This window comes from Petaurus breviceps, unplaced genomic scaffold (genome assembly GCF_028583685.1).
Source record: "Petaurus breviceps papuanus isolate PSGF00001 unplaced genomic scaffold, PetGlider_PUasm1.0 220, whole genome shotgun sequence".
NCBI lineage: Eukaryota > Metazoa > Chordata > Mammalia > Diprotodontia > Petauridae > Petaurus > Petaurus breviceps.
In genome coordinates, this window is record NW_027185876.1 from 3119046 (window position 1) to 3129167 (window position 10122).

Below are 10122 nucleotides of genomic sequence, written 5' to 3' on the forward strand. Positions count from 1 at the left end.
GGATCTTGATTTTGACTTAAATATGCTCATACCTCCTTTGGTCCTTGTCAACAGCATTTAATTTAGATGCTGTCCCTCTCTCTCCCTCCCTCCCCATGCCTCAAACTGGTAAGTGAGCCTAAAGCCAAACAATGGAGTCAGAGAGAAGCAGGGACAGGTTGAAGTAGTCATCTCCCCATTCCCAGACCTAGCAGTGGTGGCATGAGACGGCTTGAGAACCCCTTCACCTTCCTCCCAGGGCCTTTGGCTTCTATGCCTCACTCAGGTGAGTATCCCTTCTGTATGCTGCTGCATTCATTCCCTCCTAGGGAGTCTCCAGAATTCAAAAGAAGGGGCTATGGAAGCAGTCTGGAGCGCACCTCTTCTACCATTATTTTGGTTTGTCCAAGAGCAGAAGCATGTCCTAGCAATATGCCCCTCATGGTTCAGACCCTATATATTTGGCTACTTGTGTCAGCTCCAACAGCATGAGTGTGAAGATAGAGAGGTCAAAAAGGAGCTGGGAGATGTCTCAAAGAAACATCTATGGAAATAGCTTCATAGAGAACCTGCCCCACTTAAAGTGGCTCTTTATTTAGGAAATGGGGTCCAAGAGGAAGGGGAGCCCTACTTGGCTCATTGTCCTGGGGGAATCTATCAGAGTAGAGCAGAGTTTCTACCATTAAGCTCCCCACCCCCACCCTTGGACCTGTCAAAAACCATTCTTGCTGTGCTAGGGCTGGGACAGATAAAAGCTAGGTCTTTTTCTACACTGTTACCAGCCCTGTTGCATGCCATATATGAATAATGAACAAACTGCCATAAGCCCTTAAGCTACCACCAAAACTTCTGTTCAGTATTACTCACATCACAGTGTTCTCTAAGTGACACTCTAACCAGGTACACCTACTGAATAAAAGGTGAGGTCTCAAACAAATCTGGCTAGTGAGTGTACAATCAGGAAATGTGGGTGTGAAACAATATACACAAAACATAAAAAAGTTTTTATTCCTATCAAGTTACAGGGGCCTATTCTGACACAGGTATCTATTCTCATCTGTCAAAAAAAAAGTAACACTGCAGAAGAGACTGAATTTTTCTGTAACTTGAGAGAAGCCACTATCCCCAAATGACTTTGTATACACTATTAGATACACTGTTCTATTTTCCGTTGAAGCTTAAAATGTTTTTTAGACTTCCATTGGCTTACTCTGATAATGATAATAAAAATATGGATTTCTGATCTTTATGAATACTTTGAAATTTGCTTGGATGCTCAGTCAAAAAGTGTATATCCTTGTAGTTTTTGCTAATAAAAAAATTCTAGCCAGGAAGTTTAACTAATTTTAGGGCTCCTACTTCTATGTAATTAAAAAAAAAGAGTAAACCTGACATCAATTCACAATAAATTTATTTTACATAAAGGAAAAAGCTTGCCGTTAGTGAAAAATTCAGTAGAAAACAGATCTCCTGCTTTCGATCTAGTTTACTCAAAAGTAGAATCCGCTTGTTAGTGAAAACTTCAGTAGAAACAGAGAATCCTGTAAGAAAACATCCTTGGCACGAAGTAAAAAGCTCAACACCAAATCTGAAGCAATGAAAAATTTACCATGCAACATTATTGGCAGAAAAGCCTAGTTCTGATGGCTGGTAGTTTCTGAGTCTCTTTTAAGACTTTATTAACATGGAAGACACTTAAACCTGCTTTACATAGTTAGTCATTTATAAATACCACGTCCTAACTGGTAGTCTGAACAGAGGCCCCACCTAGTTGAGCAGTTCTAAGTAAGTAATTGGTACTTTGCCCTTTTGATTTGCCCTTTCACCCATCAGCCAGTCTGAATCCATACCAACGATACTGTACACTGTGATCACCTAAAAAAAAAAAGTTTGTGGTTATTCATTTTATTAATAAAATATGACTGATCATAATTGCTCTTGTGAATAATGTTTTACATAAAAAATAAGAAACACTTCTTCAAAACCTACCTCTGACTAGCTCAAACTCTCATTTTTTCAAGGAATTAAACAATATTACCAAATCTTGTCAAAAGATACAGTGCCTAAGTTAGGGCTACTTTTCCAAACACCGAAAAAAATACCATTTTACCAGCTTTTTGACATCTTACTCCGTTATACAAGATTTTAAGTCAAGAAAAGACAGACAATAATATAACCATCAGAAATCTAGAGAGTCATGCCTGTCCCCCAGGAACGTCCTAAGACCTATGTGTCTTTATAAAACAACAGTTTGTATCCCTTACCTCATCTGCGAGAAGTGATAATTCACTACTGTTTGCAGCATCATAATCATAGAGAACCCTGGCTTTCCTACTTCCACTGGATTCCTTCAAGTCACTGAGGGAGGGAGTAACAATTGTGCTACTTGTTGAAGGCAACAGAGAGGAGGTAACTGGGGTTGATGAGGAAGTGGAGGCATTTGACATGGAAGTTGTGGAAGCCTGATTGTTGTTAGATATGAAGGCAGATGGAAAACTGTTGAAAACAAAATGGCCAAGGAATTATTTCTCTATTTCTTACTTTATTTAAAAAATTGATATACAAATTAGTTGCAAAATTGTTCATGTTTCTTTCAGCTCACAACTATGAGCTTCTTTTCGGTTAAAATAAGGGATTCGTTTCCCCTCAGAGTAGATAATCAACTTGCAGGACTACTGCTAAACTCTGAAGTAAAGAATATTCTCTGAGAAATCAGGCAGTAAATATTTTATCAAGTTTCAGTTGCCAAAGAGTCAGCACCATCATGCTACCACTTGGTGGCACCATTCACTTTCTTATCAACTTCCATTTTGGGGGAAAAAGTGGTTAATGACAAAATGTGCTGTGGCCCATCCCCCAGCTCCCATTCACTTCTAAGTCAGCAGAACAATGATGCTGGATAAAGTTCATAAAGCTCCAGGGAGAAATAACTATAAGTGTGTTACAAAAGCTTTCCTCAGAGACCTCTAGAATAAAATATTGTTTTTTACAAAATGTTTCTTCTGTATGAAGGAATTTTCCAGAAAAGTAGAAATTTACATTTGACCTTAAAAGTGTTATGGGAGGGGGGAAGGGACAGGCAGAGAATGGAACATTCATTTAAATAATAATAAAAGAGAAAAATTCCCAGAATCCCCCCTTTAAAAATTCAGATACAGAAATGAAAATCATTGTCATGGACATACAGGCACCATTATAATCAGTATTAATCAGTTATCTTTACCTTATAAAAATCCATATTTCAATTTAAATGGTATTATATAAAAGTGGGTTTCTATTAAGTTTACATTCCAGAATTACACTCCCCATTGTTTGGTCATTTTTCAGTTGTGTTTGACCCTTCATGACCCCAAATGGGGTTTTCTTGGCAAAGATACTGGAGTGGTTTGCCATTTCCTTTTTCAGTCCACTTTACAGATGAGGAAATGTAGGCAAACAGGTTAAGTGATTTGCCCAGAATCACACAGCTAGTAAGTGTCTGAGGTCAGATTTGAACTCAGAAAGATGAGTCTTCCTGACTCCAGGCCTGGTGTTCTATCTGTCCCATATTCTCCATATCCAACGTTAATAATACTAGCTAGTATTTGTGTAGAGCTTTAAGATTTGCAAAATGCTTTATAAATAGTATTTCATCTGATCCTCACAACAAACCCTTTGATGTAGGTGTTATTATTGCCTTCATTTTACAGATGAGGAAAACGAGGCTGAAAGGTTAAGTGATTTGCCCAGATTCACACAGACAGGATGTCTCTAAAACAGGGCTCACACTCAGTTCTTCCAGACTACAAGTCCAGCACTTTCTCCACTGTGCCATCTACTTGCCCCCAAATTGATCACTTCTAACATCTCTTGTATAAGCCCACCACCCTGGGGCAGGCAAGCTCTTCATCACCTCATGGCTGGTCATCCTGCCACCAGTCTCTCCCCTCTCCAGTCCATCCTCCACTCAGCTGTAAAAGTGGGCTTCCTAAAGGGTCACTGGCCATTTCCAAAAAATCCTCGTGGCCCCTATTACCTCTAGAAGCACATACGAAACCCTGTTTACCTTTTATAACCCTTCACAACTTAGTCCCTTCCTACTCCCCTCTACAAACTCCACAGCCCAGTGACACCGTTCTCCTTGCTGTTCCTCAAATAAAACACTTTATGTGTCAGCTCCAGGCATTTTTTACTGGCTGTCATCTCCTATGCTCCCTCCTCCCTTCTACCTGCCAGTGTCCCTGGCTCCTTCAAGTCTCTACTAAAAATTTTATCCTCTGTAGGAAGCCTTTCCCGAACCCCTTTCATGCTAGTGCTTTTCCTCTGAGATGGCCTTCTGGATGTATATGGTTGTTTGTATGTTGTCTCCACCATTAGACTGTGAGCTCCTTGAGGGCAGAGACAATCGTTGTCTTCATAAGCTTATTGCTTAGTATATCTACCACATGGTACCTGCTTAATAAAAGCCTGATGGCCTGACAAGCAAAATTTTGCAAAGAGGAATTCTCATTAATCTACTATTCTGGGAAATGTCCTAGGGCTCCCAAACAATGCAAGAGCATCTTGACTAGTTTGCTACCTCTATAAAGCAAGATTTAATAGAATTTATATTTACTCAAGAACGATTTTTATAAATACTTGAATTTAATGCTATTCTTAACACAGTTGTCCAAATGACAGTTTCCTCTATTACTTTCATTTCAATTTTATGCAGTTTCATCTATGCTTCCTAATATTTAGAGAAAAACTAGGAAATATTCTTTGAAGTCATTAAAGCTGTGTGCTGAATAAACATTATTAGATTCATAAAAAAAGTTAAAGACAAATCAGGGTTTTTAATTTATAGCATAGCTACTAGTCATATTATATCATATTAAAGAGAAATTGAGTTCAAATCTTGCCTCAGATACTTACTAGCTGTGTGACCCTGGGCAAGTCACTTTACCCTGTTTGCCTCAGTTTCCTCATCTGTAAAATGAGTTGGAGAAGGAAATGGTAAACCCCTCCAGTATCGCTGTCAAGAAAAACTCCAAACAGGGTCATAAAGTCTGAAATGACCGAACAGCAACATGACCTATGTTCATTCTAACCTAACCTTTTCCAAAGAGGATAAAACAGCCAAGAGAGTTGGTCTCCAAATCCAGAGGATCTGGGTTTAAGTAATGCCTCAGACTTACACTTGGCTGTGAGAGCCACTTAGGGCCCCAGAGCCTTTCTTAAGGTTATACTTACAGACTAGGCCCCCGCTCAGCAGTGGCAGAGGGAATTTCCTCACTGGGGGTGCCTGTTTCCAATGAAAGCAAAAGGTCTGGTTCCCATTCCCCCAATACTCCCCCCCCCCAAAAAAAGAGAGGAAAAAACCTAGTCTATACAACATTATTTAAGTTTTATTAATTACTTTGGTTCAGAACATTGAAAAAGAAAGCTCACTTGGTAGAAAAGGGGGTGGGGAAGGCTGCTCCAAAAATACAATTTTTTGTTTCAAAAGGGAAGTTAAAACAAAAAGCATATGCTTCTGTTAGGCAGTTATGATCAAATACTACAACAAATACTACAACTAACCAATTTAGGTTCCACCGTTCAAAAGGTCAAGAATCTCTTCCCCACAAAACCCTAATGTGCATTTCTTCAATGCTAACTCAAGTATTCCCTCCCAAAGATCAGAAGGAGGGAAGAAAGTTCTTATTTCTCTCAGCTCTATGTTCCTGTCTCAGGCATACAGCACCTAGCTGCTTCTCCACCTGGCTGGCCTACAATCTGGTGTTTCAAGTTTCATCTGACAGAAGTCTTGAAAAGGTAGAGTAGTCTTATGGGAAATTAAGAAGACAAAATATGGGTTATTCTTCCTATTCAAAACTTATGCCCAAATATTCCATTTTAAAATTAGTGTAACTTTTTATGTTATTATTTAAATGCCAATTAGGATTCACAAAACATAGATTGGTTAAGATTATTAATGTAATATTTTAAAACCCAATTTTCTGCTTAAGAATTAAATACATCATATTTTAAATTCAAATGCCTCAGTTCTTAGTGTTATTATTAAAATAGAGGTCTTGAACAGAAATAAATGCAGGTTTGGAAGAGAAACAAGGTACCTAAAACCATTCTTTTACTGGTAACCTGCTTTTTGTGTATAAAAATACCCTACAGTCCCTCAACCAGGGGATAGGAAGTAAAGACAAGAGTTATTCTTAACTAGGACAAATCTTTTTAACTTTAACTCTAATTTCTGATCCCGTTCTCTTAACACCAGATTAGTCCAGTGGCTCGATCCAAACTGAAAGAACCAGGTCTCTCTCCTCTTCGCTAAGCAGAAAAGAACAAACTCTCCACAGAGACTCCTCTTCTTCACCTCCTTTGCTAGATAGCCTCATCCTTCCCAGAGCTCAGCAAAGGAGGGAGAGTAGGTAAGTCAGGCTGGTTCCTTGACAGGTTCCCAGCCCTGCCCTGCTTCATATGTGTGTGACCCTCTCCCCCTGTAAACATGTACAGATGGCAGACTCAGGATGACTGATGATAACAAGTTCCCAGCCAGTTCAGTGGGATAGCTGCTGGACACTACCTTTGTGACTCTAGGCAGCAGCTTAACCTCTCTGAGCCAGACCTTATCTGTAAAACTGGGATAATGACTGAAGCACTGATATCCCTGGGTTATTATGAGCATCAAATGAGAACATGTAAATAAAACATCCTGCAAAACTCAAAGTACAATATAAACTACAGCTGTTATGATTCTCTTAGAACCCAGGATGCTTTTAGAGATCACTCAGATGTTTTAAGGTCTACTGTGGAACCAAAGGAGGAGATAGGTAATTGTACATTTCAACTGGATTCTTACAAAGAACTTATAAAACATAGGCTGGGAGAAAGCAGATATAGTGGAAAGAAAGCTGAATCTGTAGGGCTGGGGACTAGGTTCAAAGCCTGGCTTTGCTACTTCATTGTCTGACCTTGAATTAGTCTCTTGCCCTCTCTGGGCCTCTGTTTCCTCATCTACAAAATGAGGTGGTGGGAGCTCCAGGGGAACTAAATCTATGACCCTCTGATGTCCTTCAGATACCGACTGACTCTTTACCTAACTGTTCTACGTGGGCAAAATGACTCTCTTCTTTGGGCCTCAGTTTCTTCACGGAAAACAAGGTGACTGGATTGATTTTATGAAGCACTAGTTATGTTTTTTTTTTTCAAAGTTCCTTTTGATACAGCACAGAGAACATCCTTCCTCACCAGGGCTCTTACCTACATACTGACTGTTCATGTCTAAATGTTTGCAAACAGCAGCAAGTACTTTAGTGTATGGAGAGAATGGTGAGAACCAAATGACCGTTCTTAAAAATAAACAGATTCTAAGTGCTGTAGAAACCTTTACTATCTCTCCTCTTCATTACTGTGATCAGTTCCCAGGGAAAGTCCTGGTCCACAGCTACCCCTCAGAAAAGGCACTCATTCCTACCTCCCAAGTTGTTTCTGCAGGTCCAGCATGTACTGGTAGCACTGAGCATAGTAAGTCATTTGGGCTTCCACAAAGTCATTCAGGCAGCGAAGATGGTGGGCCTAGGAAGAAAAAGTTAAACAGTGGGACAAGGGCTGGCAGGCAACAATTACCCTGAGGAAGAATTATAAAAATTCACCATTAGCTTAAGATGCCACTACAATACTGAAGGGAGATAATATAAAGTCTGTTTCACTAGTGAAATCACCAATATAAATATTCACTAATAATACAGTGAGTGTGTATGAAGAGGCCAAGAAAAAATAAGAGAAGTCGGCCTGAAAACTTGCATGGCTCTACTGGACAAAGTGAGTCAACGAGAAAGCTGTATTTTTCACATTTATAATGACAAATTCCATACAATTTATGTCCCTGTTCCCACCTCCTGGTAAGCACTTTTAAAATTTTCATCCCTTTAGAGTATACTATTTATATTTTGCTTGAGTGTTCAATATTCAAAATGAATGATTTTAAATACTCACATGTGTACTGCTGATCCCTTCCAGAAGGAGTCTGGTAATCTCTGCTTGACGGTCAAATTCACTCTGAGTTATTCTTAATTCTTGTTCAGCCTTAAGACAGAATATATATGTATATATATTTAGAATTCACTGAAAACAAAAATGTATTAATTCAGCATTTAGTCTAGTCCTCCAACTATTTTTTTAAAAAATGCTTTTACCTTACAACTAACTAATTTTAAGCCTTAATGTATCACTTATCTAGAAGGAATTCACTGATGCTTGATTAGCATATGATATAAAGGTAAGTGCCATACAAAAGGATAGGTAAATATGCACAAAATACTGGAAAAAATGCAAAGAACAAGATATTTTTTAACAGCACTTAGGACTAATTATTTCAGTATCACAACTGTTTTCTTTTTCCATTTCATGAGGTTTTGCTTGAAAAAAATATATATATACATATAGAAATATTTATGTTTATATAATTAAATTCTCAAAATTACTTTCAAAACTATCTTACTTGTTTTTGCTTCCTTTTGAATTTCATTCTGTTTTCTTCTGTGCATTTAAAAAAAGTTATAATGGCCCTTTTATTGGCACCACTATGGATAACCCCTGACATCTCCCCCCTTCCCCCAAAAAAACTAAGGGAAAAAAAATCTTTGCCACAAATAAACACTGTTAAGCAAAATAATCATGACAATTTTCCAAAGAAGCTGTTCCCTTCCAAGTTACCAGTGACATGTAAAATATAAAATCTGACAATGATCTTTTCTTAGTCCAGGCTTCTTCTTTCTCCTGTGTTTTAGTCCTTAGTCACCAAATGCTGATCAAACATCTTCACCTGGATGTCCCAAAGGCATCTCAAAAACCCCATACACAAGACAAACTCATCTTCATCCTCACCTTCCCCATTCTTAACCTGTTTCTGATGAGGCATCACCATTCTTCTAGGCACTTGGGTTTATCTTCACTCTCACTTCCAACATACATATCACCAAGTGCCAAGTCATGTCAATTTTATCTTTTTTTCTATACTCACATGGCCACCATTTTTCTATACTCACATGGTCACTATCTATACTCACAGGCCTTCACTTTTCTCTCTTACCTAGACACTGAAATAACCTCCTAATAGGGCTATCCTCCAATCTCTTTCCTCTTTGATCTATCTTTCACATAGCTGATGAACACAGAACTAACAATATCATACCTCTGATCAGAAATCTCTAGTGGGCCCTGATTATTTGGTTTTTCAAATCCTTCATAATCATACTCCTGTCAACCTTCCCAGGCTTATTTCACATTATTTTCCTTCATACACTCTATGTTCTAGCCAAACTGGCCTAGCTGCTGCATTCCAACTTCAGTGTTCCAATTCTCACTCCACTGACTTTACAGTGGGCTTCTTCTATGTCTGGAATGTATTGTCTTCCTCATCCATACATTTTAAAATCTCTAGCTTCACTTAAAACTCAGTTCAAGTGCTATCTCTCCCACCCCAATAGAATGCAAGCTCCCTCAGGGCAGAAAATGTTCTATTTTTTTGTCTTGTATCCCCAGTATTCATAGTAGTTAGGCATTTAGCAAAAGGAAGGGAAGAAGTGAAGGAAGGAGAGATTATGCTTAGGTTTCTGAAAATGCAATTTTCGGCTAAGTTTCCAAATAATATTTTAATGATCTTTAATTGTTCCTCTAGGTTTTTACTTCAAACTTAAAAAAAAGCCTCAAATCAAATAAACAAATCTTGGGGATAAAGCTGAGCTCTTACCCTGTCGTACTAGTTACTATAATAAGGCTGCATAAGTTTAAGGCTTCTTAGTAAAAGGACTCCTTTATCTTTGATTTTTACCTTTTTTCCTCTGATGTGCTCAAAACTATCAAGAAATAGCTGAGTTTTTTTTTTCCTCTCCAGCTTCTCAGGGCATCTTTTGCAAAAAGAAAATCCTTCAGCTTTTCTGCGACATTTTAAAGTTATATAATATTGGGGTAGCCAGGTAGCACAGTGAGTAAGAGTACCGGCCCCAGTGTCAGGATGACCTGGGAATCGAATCTGGGCTCAGACACTTAGCACCCACCCAGAGACACCTGGCCGTGTAACCTTGAGCAAGTTACTTAAACCCAATTGCTTAGGGGCGGCCAGGTGGCTCAGCGAGTAAGAGCACTGGCTCCAGTGTCGAGATGACCTGGGGATCAAATCTG

At 38.7% G+C, this 10122-nt stretch overlaps 1 protein-coding gene across 1 annotated transcript in view; it reads right to left on the minus strand.

Annotated features, from left to right (window-relative positions):
- Positions 1-1372: 1372 nt before the first annotated feature.
- The window catches only part of SH3GLB1 (SH3 domain containing GRB2 like, endophilin B1), a 46291-nt gene continuing 37541 nt past the window's right edge, over positions 1373-10122 (minus strand). The window contains exons 6-9 of the mRNA XM_069094559.1: positions 7936-8025; positions 7415-7515; positions 2244-2475; positions 1373-1854 (exon numbers count right to left, since the gene is read on the minus strand). Of these exons, the coding sequence (XP_068950660.1) occupies positions 1747-1854; positions 2244-2475; positions 7415-7515; positions 7936-8025 (531 nt within the window). The 3' untranslated portion in view covers positions 1373-1746. The remainder of the gene's footprint in view (positions 1855-2243; positions 2476-7414; positions 7516-7935; positions 8026-10122) is intronic.